The sequence below is a fragment of the Salmo trutta genome, chromosome 13 (assembly GCF_901001165.1).
Source record: "Salmo trutta chromosome 13, fSalTru1.1, whole genome shotgun sequence".
NCBI classification, from domain to species: domain Eukaryota; kingdom Metazoa; phylum Chordata; class Actinopteri; order Salmoniformes; family Salmonidae; genus Salmo; species Salmo trutta.
The window spans coordinates 6,398,236-6,414,563 of NC_042969.1; the positions used below are offsets into that span (position 1 = coordinate 6,398,236).

The 16,328-nt window shown below is 39.9% G+C and overlaps 1 protein-coding gene across 8 annotated transcripts in view; it reads right to left on the reverse strand.

Moving 5' to 3' along the window:
- LOC115205111 (teneurin-3) overlaps window positions 1-16,328 on the reverse strand; it is a 219,082-nt gene that overhangs the window by 63,664 nt on the left and 139,090 nt on the right. For 6 of the 8 annotated variants that reach the window (XM_029770775.1, XM_029770774.1, XM_029770772.1 and 3 more), the window contains 5 exons: window positions 14,362-14,576; window positions 9,374-9,584; window positions 4,582-4,683; window positions 4,037-4,231; window positions 1,756-1,956 (listed from right to left, as the gene is read on the reverse strand). In XM_029770775.1, the coding sequence (XP_029626635.1) occupies window positions 1,756-1,956; window positions 4,037-4,231; window positions 4,582-4,683; window positions 9,374-9,584; window positions 14,362-14,576 (924 nt within the window). Of the gene's footprint in view, window positions 1-1,755; window positions 1,957-4,036; window positions 4,232-4,581; window positions 4,684-9,342; window positions 9,585-14,361; window positions 14,577-16,328 lie in introns of those variants that run through there. The other 2 variants (XM_029770773.1, XM_029770776.1) reach the window with 2 other exon arrangements.

A 16,328-nucleotide genomic window follows, 5' to 3' on the forward strand; every position in this document is an offset into this window, starting at 1 on the left:
GTCATGTGACCATAGCGGGGAATTCAAAACTGCAAGAGTCTAATAATTTCAAATACTCAAATAATCAACTATTTTCCTCCATTTGAAAGATACACATCTCCTAAATCTAACCACGTTGTCCGATTTTCAAAGAGGCTTTACGGAGAATGCATAAAGTTAGGTTATGTTAGGAGAGTACATTGACAATAGCTGTGTGTAATGTTTAGCCAATATAAAGAAGGGCATCAACTGAGACAGAAAACCAGCTAGGATTATGCACTTACCTTTGACAATCTGCATCAGATGACACTCATAGGACATTATGTTATACAATTCATGCATTTTTAGTTCCATCAAGTTCATATTTATATCCAAAAACAGCATTTACAGTCGCGGTGAAATTCAGAATTATTTTCGGCTCGAATGCTCCCAGTGAATCCAGCGTTACAAATCACGGAATTACTATTCGAAAACATTGGTAAATTATAATATTGTCATTCAAAGAATAATATATTATCATCTCGTAATTGCTACCGAATGGCCAGATCTCAAAATAACTTTACTGGGAAATCACATTTTGCAATAAACGGGGTACTATGCTAAGAACAATAGGCTAGGCTATACAGGTTAGCAGCATCTAATATCATAATAACATTGTAAATATCCCCTTACCTTTGATTATCTCCATCAGAAGGCACTGCCAGAAATCCCAGGTCCAGAACAAATGTGGTTTCTTTTGACAAAGTTCATAATTTATGTCCAAATAACACCAAGTAGTTAGCGTTCAGTAGGCTCCCACAAAACGTGGTGGGGGGGTGTAAAATCACGCCGAAAAGCTAAAAAAACCTAGTAAATAATCTATTTACGTTCTTTCAAACATGTCAAACGTTGTTTAGCATCAATCTTTTGGTCCATTTTTAACGTGAAACATCAGTAATATTTTCACACGACCTATCCTGTGTCTAGAAAAACGATTATGACAAATTCACTCTTCTCAGATTTATGCGCAGGCGTGAAAAAATGAAGTGACGACATGTCAACTTCCCTGCATTCTAATTTGCTCCCTGTTAATCATAGACGCTTCAAACAACTTTATAAAGATCGTTGACATCTAGTGGAAGCCGTAGGAGTTGCGAAATGAATCCTTTCTCACTGTGGTATCTATAAAACAATGACACTAAATAGTACAGTCACAAAATTCACATTTTTTTTAATCTATTTTTCACAGGTTTTTGCCTGCAATATGAGTTTTGTTATACTTACAGACACCATTCAAACTGTTTTAGAAAATTCAGAGTGTTTTCTATCCGAATGTGTTAATAATATGCATATCCTAGCTTCTGAGTTGGTGTAGGAGGCAGTTAAAAATGGGCACATATTTTTTCCAAAATTCTCAATGCTACCCCTTAATCTTACCTCTGGATTGTTAAAAACCCAGTAGGTTCTAATTTGATTGTACTCAATTAGGGACGCCAACTTTGAAATGCAGATGCAGGGACTAATTCTGCACTGCAATTAAACTGAACTAAATGACCCCATTCTAGAGAAAGACATTGAACATGAATCACCTGGTCCTTTAAGCAAAGGAACCGATTACTAAAACCAAAGCACAGCCCTCAAACTGGTAAAGTACGTACAAATAAATTGTTTAAAATATTCCTCATATTAATGAGGACCATCATCCTTTTCCTCAATGGAGGAGCCTCCTCTACATCACACATACAAAACACAAAGCCAGACAGCTAAACCTAATGAAGAGTAAGAGAGTTGTCTGACCTACAGTGCAGTCGGTGCCTGTCCAGTTAGCCTCACAGATGCAGGTTCCTGTCTCGGTGTGGAAAGTTCCGTGGCTGGAGCACTGTTCAGGACACGTGCTTTTCAGGATCGCACAGCCCATTCCGCCCCAGCCCGGGTTACAGTGGCATTCACCGTGGTGGCAGGATCCGTGGCCCGAGCAGGTCGGGTCCAGACAGTCCACTAGGGAAACACGGGGAAAACAGGGGAAAGGAAAGGAGATGGATCAAGTACTGTGTATGGGATGATTTAAAAAAAATGTTTTAACTAGGCAAGTCAGTTAAGAACAAATTCTTATTAAAATGACGGCCTACCGGGGAACAGTGGGTTAAATGCCTTGTTCAGGGCAAGAACAAAATATTTTTACCTTGTCAGTTCTGGGATTCGATCCAGCAACCTTTCAGTTACAGGCCCAAAGCTCTAACCACTAGGCTACTTGCCACCCCAATCAAGGCTGAATGAAATAAACATGTGAAAATGTTCCATAGCCACCTTATTACTAGTGCAGACGTTCAAGCTAACACATACACCATATATACAAAGGTATGTGGAAAACCCTTCAAATTAGTGGATTCAGCTATTTCAGCCACACCCATTGCTGCCAGGTGTATAAAATCAAACACACAGAGATGCAATCTCCATAGAGAAACATTGGCAGTAGAATAGCCTTACTGAAGAGCTCAGTAACTTTCAACGTGGCACCGCCATAGGAGTCAGTTCGTTAAATGTCTGCCCTGCTAAAGCTACACTGGTGCTGTTAATGTGACGTGGAAACGTCTAGGATCAACAACGGCTCAGCTGCATAGTGGTAGGCCACACAAGCTCACAGAACGGGACCGCTGAGCACTGAAGCACGAAGCACGTAAAAATCGTCTGCCCTTGGTTGCAACACTCACTACAGAGATCCAAACTGCCTCTGGAAGCAACGTCAGCACAATAACTATTAGTCGGGAGCTTCATGAAATGGGTTTCCATGGCAGAGTAGTCACACACAAGAATAAGATCACCATGCGCAATGCCAAGCATCGGCTGAAGTGGTGTAAAGCTTCCTGCCATTGGACTCTGGAGCAGTGGAAACGGGTTCTCTGGAGTGATGAATCACTCTTCACCATCTGGCATTCCGACGGACTAATCTGGGTTTGGTGGATGCCAGGAGAACGCTTCCTCCCCCAATGCATAGTACCAACAGTTTGGTGGTGGAGGAATAATGGTCTGAGGCTGTTTTTCATGGTTCGGGCTAGGCCCCTGAGTTCTAGTGAAGGGAAATATTAATGCTACAGCATACAATGACATTGTAGACAATTCTGTGCTTCCAACTTTGTGGCAACAGTTTGGGGAAGTTTCTGTTTCAGCATGACAATGCCCCCATGCACAAAGCAAGGTCCATATAGAAATGTTTGCCGAGATCGGTGTGGAAGAACTTTACTGGCCTGCACCTCAACACCATCGAACCCCATCGAACACCTTTGAATTGGAATGCTGACTGCGAGCCAGGCCTAATCGCCCAACATCAGTGCCCGTCCTCATTAACGCTCTTGGCTGAATGGAATCAAGTCCTCGCAGCAATGTTCCAACATCTAGCGGAAAGCCTTCGCAGATGAGTGGAGGCACTTATAGCAGCAAAGGGGGGACCAACTCCATATTAATGCCCATGATTTTGGAATGACATGTTCGAGCAGGTGTCCACATACTTTCGGTCATGTAGTCTATATTGATCTCAGCGACTCATTGAGAATCATTTGGTGCTTATCATATAAGGCAAGATAGTTAGTTCCACAATAGCACTTGTGTCCTTTCTCTCTTAATTCACTTCACAATGAGTGCAAAACGAAAAAAAATGTAATTACTCCCTCGACTCAATAACATCTTACACGTCAGGTCACTGAGCTGCAGATGTAAATCTGACAAGTTAATTACCTCTATGTCTGATTATGGATCAATGAAGTTTAAACTAATTGAACAGGGGGAGAAAAGATGGAGGAAAAAGCAAGAGGTATTTTCGACAAAAACGAGAAATGGACTCTCACAGGTTTTGTGTACTGGAGTGCACTGAACCAATCCCATTGGATGGACAATTCAGAATCAATTCCAGTCCATAGCTGTGGTAGCTAAATGGTTAGAGCGAGCTAATGCATGCAAAGTATCAATGGGGACACAATGAATTATCTGCTTGGTGAAGTTGAAAAGAGCAATTGTTTCAGCTGTCTATGTCGCTGACCGGCTGGGAAATCAAACGGCGACACTACATATCCTTGTGGTGTACCTTGGTGACAGTTGCTTCCCTTGTGGCCGGCATTGCACACACAGTTACCCATCACGCAGATCCCATGGCCGCCACATTGGGGGTCCACACACTGAGTAGCGGGCACGTCACACTCTGTGCCCTTCCATCCACTGTAACATTGACAGCGCCCCCTGGCGTACTGGCCATTGCCACTGCATAGGATGGGGCAGGCAGCTGTGGTGGAAAGTAACAAGGTTATTAAAAAGTATATGACAATTTCTTGTAAAGTATATTATTCCATTTTGTAGCTATAGTGTTGATACCATAATATCAACACATCTATCATTATCTGGCCACGCTACAATGGACATGATTACAACACTTTCTCTACAAAGATTTTATCTGAACCATTAGCCCTAACCCTGACCTTTAGCCTAAACATAACCCTAAATTAAGAACAAATATCACATGCACATGGTAATCAATTCTGACAATATAGCCAATATTTGTCCTTTGAATCATGGCCATTTATTGATTATGATATCAGTACATGGATTAGGAATGTGACAAGAGAACATATATACCTCTTGAGCAGTATGGTCCACTGAACCTTGGGAAACAGTGACATGAGCCCGACACACATTCACCGTTTCCATAACAGTTGTGTGAGCACTCCATAACTGACTCTGTTGGGACAGACAGTTTTTTTCTAGAATTACACCAGCCATTACTGAGATATCATACCTCTAAAATATAGCCACCACATTTTTATTACATTTGACATTTACATTTTAGTCATTTAGCAGACGCTCTTATCCAGAGCAACTTACAGTAGTGAATGCATACATTTCATACATTTTCATACATTTCATAAATTTTTTCTCCGTACATCATCGAATATCAACACAATGTATTCTTGGATTGGATTTCCTATCACTACTATGTTGTCACATACTACGCCATCTTATACAGCTACAGTATACCACAATTCCACTCAGTCATTGTTATACATGTACGACAATGGAGGTTGCTGAGGGGAGGACGGCTCATAATAATGGCCAAAATGGAGTGAATGAAATAGTATCAAACATGGTTTTCACTTGTTTGATTCACTCCATTCCAGCCATTCCACTCTGTTTCAGCCATTATTAGGAGCCGTCCTCCACTTAGCAGCCTCCACAAATTTCTTGTCAACAAACTATAGTTTTGGCAAGTCGGTTAGGACATCTACTTTGTGCATGACACAAGTCATTTTTCCAAAAATTGTTTACAGACAGATAATTTCACTTAATTCACTGTATAACAATTCCAGTGATTCAAAAGTTTACATACACTAAGTTGACTGTGCCTTTAAACAGCTGGGAAAATTCCAGAAAATTATGTCATGGCTTTAGAAGCTTCTGATAGGCTAATTGACATCATTTGAGTCAATTGGAGGTGTACCTGTGGATGTATTTCAAGGCCTACCTTCAAACTCAGTGCCTCTTTGCTTGACATGAATGGAAAAGCAAAAGAAATCAGCCAACTGATGAAAAAAAATATATAACTGTTTGGCCATAATGACCATCGCTATGTTTGGAGGAAAAAGGGGGAGGCTTGCAAGCCGAAGAACACCATCCCAACCGTGAAGCACGGGGGTGGCAGCATCATGTTGTGGGGGTGCTTTGCTGCAGGAGGTACTGGTGCACTTCACAAAATAGATGGCATCATTAGGAGGAAAATTATGTGGCTATATTGAAGCAACATCTCATGACATCAGTCATGAAGTTAAAGCTTGGTCGCAAATGGATCTTCCAAATGGACAATGACCCCAAGCATACTTCCAAAGTTGTGGCAAAATGGCTTAAGGAAAACAAAGTCAAGGTATTGGAGTGGCCATCACAACTCCCTGACCTCAATCCTATAGAAAATTTGTGGGCAGAACTGAAAAAGCATGCAAGGAGGCCTACAAACCTGACTCAGTTACACCAGCTCTGTCAGGAGGAATGGGCCAAAATTCACCCAACTTATTGTGGGAAGCTTGTGGAAGGCTACCCGAAACATTTGACCCAAGTTAAACAATTTAACGGCAATGCTACCAAATACTAATTGAGTGTATGTAAACTTCTGGCCCACTGAGAATGTGATGAAAGAAATACAATTTGTAATAAATCATTCTCTCTACTATTATTCTGACATTTTCACATTCTTAAAATAAAGTGGGGATCCTAAGTGACCTAAGACAGGGGATTTTTACGAGGATTAAATGTCAGCAATTGTAAAAAACTGAGTTTAAATGTATTTGGCTAAGGTGTATGTAAACTTCCGACTTCAACTGTATAAGTGAAATAATCTGTCTGTAAACAATTGTTGGAAAATTACTTGTGTCATACACAAAGTAGATGTCCTAACCGACTTGCCAAAACTATAGTTTGTTAACAAGACATTTTTGGAGTGGTTGAAAAAAAGAGTTTTAATGACTCCAACCTAAGTCTATGCAAACTTCCGACTTCAACTGTATGTGTATTTATGATCTGCAAGCATGATATGCCATTCCTAAAATCCTCCCATGTCCCGTGAAGGTTTGAGCTTCCATATCCTGTTTGCTGTAGCCTGACTACTCCCATGCCATGTTGCCCATCTCGGTCCCAACCCATCTCGAACATTTTAAATCACACAGTAGATTTCTATATTCCTTGACACGTTTTCTTTCTCCTTTGTTAAATCTTACTTGAATGACTGATCATGCCCACACAAGCAACGGAATCTCTGAACTGTTTACAAGTAAATCCTCTGAGTTAATCGGACATATCCACTGACACATCTTGCGTTCGTTCAAAAGACCAGCACTCATAAAGGGATCCCCCTCTAGGCTGGGGGCTCGTTTAGATTGCCATCTTAACACAAACGTTTAGTTTTATTGCTTTTTAAGACTTGTATTGGATGTTCACTACCAGGATGTCAGTTTCAACCAGGGGTTGGAACTGGTTCAGGGAACAGAGAAACGGAAAAGAATGACATTAAAAAACAATATCAGAACAGGAATCAGAAGCGGGAACGAACATGATCTATACAGTTCCGAAACATAACCTTTATTTTAAAAGCATGGGAACCGGTTAATAACATATTTTACGTTCCAGATATTTTTTACAGTCCCACAAAAAAGGCTACCTGCCCCGCCGAATCATAGGCTACTGTAGCCCACTGATGTTACAAGCGTGATTCAGAAATTAGGGAGAGAGATTTTTTAATTAGAGAAGAATGGATTCACTTCTTCAATGCTAGTTAATAATACTACAGTTATCACGTTTCACATTGGATTTATTAACTACAAAAAGGTAAGAAGTGTTTTTATTTTAATTCGGGCGGCGTTCTGCACACACAAGCTTGTTAGTAGGGGTGTGTCGAGTACTCAGATAAAACGGGTAACGGATATGGAGAATTTTACGAATATGATTATGACACGAGTAATTTTGGCAATTATCTGTTTGTTGTGTGCTCCAAATAACTATTGGCTAGTTCTTCTGTCTGTAACGAAACTATATCGGTATTAGAACAAGCCGCTCTCCGTTTACTCTCATATCCCCAGACAGACACACTCTGATTTCTCACTCACCTCACTTGCTCGCTCACAGTCACTCACTCACAGTCACTCGTCTCAGGGCACAAGTCTCCCCTTCTCCAAACATCATGTATTAATCAGAATCCGTTGCCAGTCATTGTTGTTCACTCTAATTATTTTCTGTAGACATAGGCGATGTGGTTGTTTTTGTCTGTCGACTTGGTGTTGTTTAGTAGACCTACTTTGTCTGTCCGTATAATTATTTAATTGTTGACGACGTCTTGTGATCTAAGCTCATGCTTCTTGCTATTATTTCTACTCGCCCAGGCATGTTTACCGAGCGACAGATAATTTGAAAATAAAATTACAAATGTAGATAGTTTATTTTGATTGCACAAATGTTGCAGGATAAGTGTCGGGAGAGAAAAGTTGTGCTTCTCTCGAAAGTGAAACAATATATGGGGCAAGCGAATTAGCCTAACATGCCGGCAGTAGTAACCAGCCATGCATTAGGGTTTTTATTAGCCTATTTCATTGATAAGTAAATAGCCCTAATGTGCATTTTCATCTGTCGGGGTCGTTTACCTTTGAACAATGTGTGTGAATGAGTGAAGGAAAATAACGATGCGCTCTGAGATGCAATCTGAGTAATAGCGCAGTAATGCGCACTCCAGGTATAAGCTTTACGGGCACTTAAGGCGCACTTCCGTGTTTCCCGATCACAAGTAAATCCAATTACGAGTATCAAGTGTGATAAAATGGATACAATTACCAGTGGTGTATAGAAATTAAGTAAAAATACTTGAGTCGGTTTTTTTTAGGTATCTGTACTTTACTATTTATATTTTGGACGACTTTTACTTCACTACATTCCGAAAAGAAAATGATGTACTTTTTACTCCATATATTTTCCCTGACACACAAAAGTACTCTGTATATTTTCATTGCTTAGGAGGACAGGAAAATGGTTCAACTCCCTCACTTATCAAGAGAACATCCCTGGTCAAATAATGCATGTCATAACAAGATGCCCAGCGTTTCAAGCCAAGCCAAGCCTCCTCCACCACCACCTTCTCTCGCTCTCTCCCCACCTGCAAAATTTGTCACATCTCGCACCCTACACTTGTCTGTCCAATGTATGTAGTTAAACAATTATAGCTTGCCCGCTCCATAGCAAGCAGCTCTATCTGCACTGATTGGTGAAGTAATTTAATGTCGAGCTAAAGAAAAGAAGACATCTATTTTAGATCCTTAAAAAGGAACAGTAGGAACAATATAAACCGTTATTTTTGGCGGGTTCGATCCAGTCCAGAACTTTATTTTGCAGATCGGAACAAGAAAAATAATGGTTCTATTCAGTACGAAATGATTGGAAAATAATTTTGTCTCCAAACCTTGGTTTCAACAGATTCTGGCAATTTTGACATTGGATATCGATAACTCCATATCTTAAGAAACGGATTGACTGAATTCCCCAAGGCAAAACTCAGCCCGTTTTCTCTTTTCCCACAGCACAATTCCTGAGCAAGCACAACAATGAGGAGGCTGTCCTAAGGGATAGTGATGTTCATTCTATGCAAAGGCGTAAAATATGCATAAGACAATTCACACAGCCCAATCAACAAATTATGCTTGCACCATATAGTCTGGAGATGTAGTTTAAATTCTTGATTAGTGTATGTATGTTGTAATCTGGCCTGCCAGTGGCAACTATCCAGTCATTCTCTAAGGAGGAAAGTTCACACAGTAACTTGGGGAAAAATAACCTTCAATAAGTACCTTAACACAAATCTACAGTACCCACCTCACCCATTTCTACAGGGGTGGTCCCTTACCAAGGATGATGGTGTTGTATGATACTGTCTCCGGGCTCTTCCCATCATTGTAGAAGGCCAGATGCCACACCCCAGAATCCAGGTACTGGATGAAGCCAGCTTGGTGGAGGCTGACCTGGGGCTCCATCTGCCCTCTGGCTTCCGGCTCCGTGGAAGCCCGCCTCTCTTTGGCGATGAGTTTGCTGCCATCCAGCAGCTCCACAAAGTCATACTGAAGAAAGGTGGAGCAGAGAAGTCAGTTGGGACTTATTCATTGGTCACTCGACATAAGATTATGAAAATTCTGACGTGACATTCTTTGTAGTTCCAGGTGCACATAGGGAAAATATCTGTTTAAAAAAATGCTCATTTTACATTAAAGGAGCTATCCATGATTGAATTGAGTCGAAGTAAAGATTTTCCAGAAGAATGATCCTTTTCATTCTGTATGTCATTCTGTGTTTCAGTCACACAAACACAAAACAGGATGTTGAAAGAAGTTAAAGGCACATTAAAAAAGGATTTAGTATCAGAAATGGGACATGCAGCGGACACAACACAAAGCAACTCTCCAACTAACTCAGTACGGATAGGAAATAAAGCATTAAAGCAAGGGTGAGCCAAGTCAACACTCAGTGGTTTAAACCCTTTTGAGAGGAGCTGAGGGGTAGATAAGCGATATTACCCTGCTGATGTAGGCAATTTTGTGTTGGTGGCCAGGGGGCCAAGTAAGAAAAGTCCAAAACCCAAACATTCCTTTACTCCCAGATCAGTGTGTACATATTGATTCCTTGGCAAAGGCTCATTCAAAATCTAACAATAGGAGCAAATAATAATGGACAAGAAGCCAAGCCTAGCTTGGCCACCAAATGAACCACAAAATAATTATTAGCTAGTACTTTGGAATTCAAACTATTGTTGATCATTTCTTCACAAAACCTAGTTTTAGAAAATTGATGAATCATGCAGAGTAAAACAATAACAAATGTAGTTATTATTCTTTTTTTGAGGGGTAGGTGACTTTAAAGTTATTCCTCTACTCAGGCTGTGAATGCAACCAACGGTCAATATCTCTCATTGGGGTCTTTCATGCTCAGTTAAGTAAACACATCGATTTTTCTCCCTGGCAATTTAACAGACCGTTTCTAAGGCAGTGGTGGTGGACTTTGTGTCTACTAAATATTAAAGCATTAGACTTCTCACTAAAGGCTTCGGTCATACAAAAGTTATACTTACATCCAAACTGGTTCTCAAGCAGAATAGTAAAAATGTCTCACCCCTTGTTCAAGAATCGCCTTTTTTCTTTTATTCAGATAACTTTTGGTTATTTGAAATGGAAATCTTCTCCAAAATATTGCTATTTTTAAAACAAGATACAGAAAGTTGGTTGCAATTTCAGTTTAATCCACCAGAAAAGACAGAACATGTAACACAACAAAAATTGTGGTTAAACTGAAATATACTACTATTGAAAAATAAATGTTTAAAACAGTTATAATCTTTGTAAATAACATCATAAATAGGACTGGTGGAGTTATGTCACACATGCAGCTAACAAAAAATATATGGAAATGTCTGCTCTACCAAAAATTACAACCAACTAATTGCAGCATTACCGCAAAAATGGAAGAGGCAAGTAGAAGGGGGAAAAAAGTAAGAAACTTGTCTGTCGGCCCTGCATTTAAGACCAAAATTGGTTAAAGAAAATTGTGATGAATAGAAACGTATACAGGCTTCATTTAAGGACAACAAACATTGACAGCTGTGCCATATACCATCCATCATTCCTTCAATTCTGACCAGTTTCCCAGTCCCTGCCGATGAAAAACATCCCCACAGCATGATACTGCCACTACCATGCTTCACTGTGGGGATGGTGTTCTCGGTGTAATGAGATGAGTTGGGTTTGCGCCAGACATAGCGTTTTCTTGCTGGCCAAAAAGCTACATTTTAGTCTCATCTGACCAGAGTACCTTCTTCCATATGTTTTGGGAGTCTCCCACATGCCTTTTGGCGAACACCAAACGTGTTTGTTACATTTTTTCTTTAAGCAATGGCTTTTTTCTGGACACTCTTCTGGCTAGCCAAGCTCTGTGGAGTGTACGGCTTAAAGTGGTCCTATGGACAGATACTCCAATCTCCACTGTGGAGCTTTGCAGCTCCTTCAGGGTTATCTTTGGTCTCTTTTATGCCTCTCTGATTAATGTCCTCCTTGCCTGGCCCGTGAGTTTTGGTGGGCGGCCCTCTCTTCGCAGGTTTGTTGTGGTGCCATATTTTTTCAATTTTTTTTAAATAATGGATTTAATGGTGCTCTGTGGGATGTTCCAAGTTTCAGATATTATTTTCTAACCCAACCCTGATCTGTACTTCTCCACAACATTGTCCCTGACCTGTTTGGAGAGCTCCTTGGTCTTCATGGTGCCGCTTGCTTGGTGGTGCCCCTTGCTTAGTGGTGTTGCAGACACTGGGGCCTTTCAGAACAGGTGTATATCTACTGAGATTATGTGACAGATCATGTGTCACTTAGATTGCACACAGGTGGACTTTATTTAACTAATTATGTGACATCTGAAGGTAATTAGTTGCACCAGATCTTATTTAGGGGCTTCATGGCAAAGGGGGTGAATACAGATGCACGCACCACTTTTCCGTTTTTAATTATTTTGGGATTTTATGAAAATAATTTTTTACATTTCACTTCACCAATTTGGACTATTTTGTGTATGTCCATTACATGAAATCCAGATAAAAATCCATTTAAATTACAGGTTGTAATGCAACAAAATAGTAAAAACGCCAAGGAGGATGAATACTTTTGTAAGGCACTCTATATATACAAAAAATGTGTAATTATATATATATATATATATATATGAATACATATATATATATATATATATATATCTATTCATCCCCCCATCATATATATATATATATATATTAGTACCAGTCGAAAGTCTGGACACATCTACTTATTCAACGGTTTATCTTTATTTTGACTATTTTCTACATTGTAGAATAATAGTGAAGACATCAAAACTATGAAATAACACATATGGAAATATGTAGAAATCAAAATATATTTGACATTTGAGATTCTTCAAAGTAGCCACCCTTTGCCTTAATGACAGCTTTGCACACTCTTGGCATTCTCTCAACCAGATTCACCTGGAATGCCTTTCCAACAGTCTTGAAGGAGTTCCCACATATGCTGAGCACTTGTTGGCTGCTTTTCATTCACTCTGCGGTCCATCTCATCTACACTTTTTTGATTACTACATGATTCCATATGTGTTATTTCATAGTGTTGATGTCTTCACTATTATTGTACAATGTAGGAAATAGTAAAAATAAAGAAAAACCTTGAATGAGTAGGTGTGTCCAAACCTTTGACTGGTACTGTATATATTTACAAAAAATATATGGGGGATTGGAAATGATGCAGACAATTACATTGATGGAAGCTACAATCTATCTGCAATATTAAAGCTGATCTACCCCCTAAAAAATATTGTTAAAAATGATTAGCTAGTACTTGGGAATTCAAACTAGTGTTGATAATTTCTTCAAAAAAACCTAGTTTTAAACAATTGATAATTCATGCAGAGTAAGACGCTCAATAACAAATCAAGAGTTTTTTTTCTTTTCTTTTGAGGGGTAGGTGATGCACTTTAAAGTTGTTCCTCTCCTCAGGCTGTAAATGTAACCAACGGTCAATATCTCTCATTGGGGTCTTTCATGCTCAGTTAAGTAAACACATCGATTTATCTCCCTGGCAATTTAACAGACTGTTTCTAAGGCAGTGGTGGTGGACTTTGTGTCTAGGCATTGACAGTTTCCTGCACAGCAATCGCCTTGGACATAAAAGGAGGCTTCTTTCTTTAGGACTCTGTTTGTTGTCTTTGATTTTGTTGGGTTCCTTCCTTCTTTCATCTTGTAATCCCTTCTTTCCTGTTGTAATTTGTTTTGAACTTTTTTTTTCTTTTGATAGTGGCCCGACTGAAAGAGGCTCTTTTTCAATAAGTCAAGTCAGAGAATGTCAAAAAGGTGAAGTTGAAAGCTTTTGCTCTAGAGCAAAGTGGAAAATAGCCACTGCTTGGTCACAACCCTTTAAGTCAGGGTTCCCCAACTGGCAGCCAGCGAGCCATTTGGGGAACTCTGAGCAAAAAATAAATATATATATACTGTATGTATATATATAATTTTAATTGTTGGACATAAAATACCAGTAAATGAGCTCCAATTGATTTTAATTTTGTAAATCTGTTCCCAACTATTACCATACATAATACGATGTGATTGTATACAAACGTAAGCAAGGTTTGAAATTATTATGCTTTAGTTGTCACAACTTCCGCCGAAGTCGGCTCCTCTCCTTGTTCGGGCGGCATTCGGCAATCGACGTCACCGGTTTTCTAGCCATCGGCGCTCCATTTTTCTATTATCCGTTTGTCTTGTTTCCATACACACCTGGTTCTCATTTCCCCAATCAATCTACTTGTATTTAACCCTCTGTTTCCCATCATGTTTTGTGTGTAATTGTTTCATGTTTTTGTGGTGTTTGATTTATGCGCTTTACTTTGGTTACGTTCCGTGGTTTTGAGTGCATTTTGATTTATGTAGTGCTCTCGTATTTTGGAACTACAATAAAGTGCGTTTGGTTACATTTCGCTTCTCTCCTGCACCTGACTTCGCCTCTCATACACACGATATTGACATTAGTCAAATATTATATCTGTTTGGGCTTCATGCGGTAAATTTGCAGTCTACAAATTATTTGTAATTATGTTCCTGCCCCCCGACCATCCGCTCAAGGATTAGAATCTGGTCATTCAGTTAATGAACAGTGCTACAAATAAAACTTTGCCTTGGGACACTTCAAACACTTTACTTTGTGAAGATAAAACTGAAAAGAGGATTATTCTAAGCATGACAGTGGATTTGTTTGTCATTTTGCAAAATTCATACAGTCAGATTTTTACACCCTACTCAACAGATGTACCATTTACCTGTGTGTGAGATGGTGGGAGACCCTTCCTCCCGTAGACCCCAACCAGTGCATTCTTCTGAACAGAGATGTTGAACTTGAGGAAGTGTGGATGTTCCATAGCCAGCCGAGAGCGCCAGAACACCCCTGGCGGTATTCCCTGACTGACCCTCCTGCCCACTTCCACTTGCCCGGTGTCAACGGAGCTGTTTTCCTGATGGGCCGCACCATTCCTGCCTGGAAGGGAGAAAGAGAGAGCACTTATCGTTCATCACCATATTCGAAAACTATACCTATACAAGCTCTCTGAAACCACAGTTACAGTTTTACAAACATCTGTTCTTGTGTTCTGTGAACCCATTTTTGGCAAAATGATAACATTTTCAATATCACCTTGACTGAAATAAAATGATGGAGAAGCAGCCTTTAGTCATTCTGCCCCAGCCTCTGGAATAGCCTGCCAGACAACCTGAGGGGGGGCCGAAACTGTGGACATATTTAAAAGAGATCTTAAAAACACACCTTTTCAGCTTTGCTTTTCCTTTGGTGCTAGTTGTTCAGTTTCTCTTGTTTTTCTGTTGTTTTTCATCCTCTTATGTATTTTGTGTAATAAATATTTCTGTTTTTATTTTCATATATATATTTATTTTTTTTCCTTTGACGCACATTGCGTTGCATTCCATGTCTGAAATGTGCTGTATAAATAAAGCTTGATTTGATATGATACAGACACATGGCTCACAGTCTATATCGCTGGCCCTCATGATATGAGTCCTGCTCATTAGGTGAGGCACAGTCCAACATAGAAATACAAGTCAGCTTAATTAAGCAGTTACAGATATTTCTACTTCCTGGTACAAATTCAGTTGATGATGCTGTACAAACTTCTTTATTCCCACTCAAATAGACCCTAGCTGGTTGCACCATTATGAGACTGGAACAGATCGTTCCACCATCTGTTTCCCTATCTTTTTTGTGGTACTGGTGATTCACTAATGTTTAGGATCTAAATGCAATAGCTGATACACTACCTGATACAGTACTGTAACAATACATCAAAAGGACGGGGAAGTGATGCTTTTAAAGGTTAATGTAGCTGCAAAGACACCCACTTAAACATGACTCTGCCTGAGTTACGATCAAACATACATTTGCCGACGACACGACGGCGGTAGGCCTGATCACAAACGACAATGAGACAGCCTATAACAGGGTTCCCCTTTTTTGGGGTATTTTGTTAGACATAAAGCACTGTAAAAACACCAGGAAATCAGCTCCAAGTGACCTTAATTTTGGAAATCTGTTCCCAAGTAAAATCATGCATAATATGATGTGGATCTCTATTTCAGGCGGTGCCAGAGGAAGGGCCCAAAAATTGTCAAAGACTCCAGCCACCCAAGTCATAGACTGTTCTCTCTGCTACCGCATGGCAAGCGGTACTGATGCACCAAGTCTGGAACCAACAGGACCACGAACAGCTTCTAACCCCAAGCCATTAGGCGGCTAAATAGTTAGTTAAATAGTTAACCAAATAGCTACCCGGACTATTGACCCTTTTTGCACTCACTTTCTTGACTCATCACATACGCTGCTGCTACTGTTCACTATCTGTCACTTTTTCCCTAGTTATATGTACATACAGTACAGTGGAGGCTACTGAGGGGAGGACGGCTCATAATAATGGCTGGAACGGAGCAAATATAATGGCATCAAACACATGGAAATCATCTGTTTGATGTATTTGATACCATACCACTTATTCCGTTCCAGTCATTACCACGAGCCCGTCCTCCCCAATTAAGGTATCACCAACCTCCTGTGATATAGTCTCTACCTCAATTAACTTGTACCCTCCACATCAACTTGGTACTGGCCCCCCTTGTATATAGCCAAGTTATCATGACTCATTGTGTATCTATTATTACTGCCGGTTTTACTTTTCTATTATTTCTCTATTCTCTTTCTCTCTGCATTGTTTGGAAGTAAGCA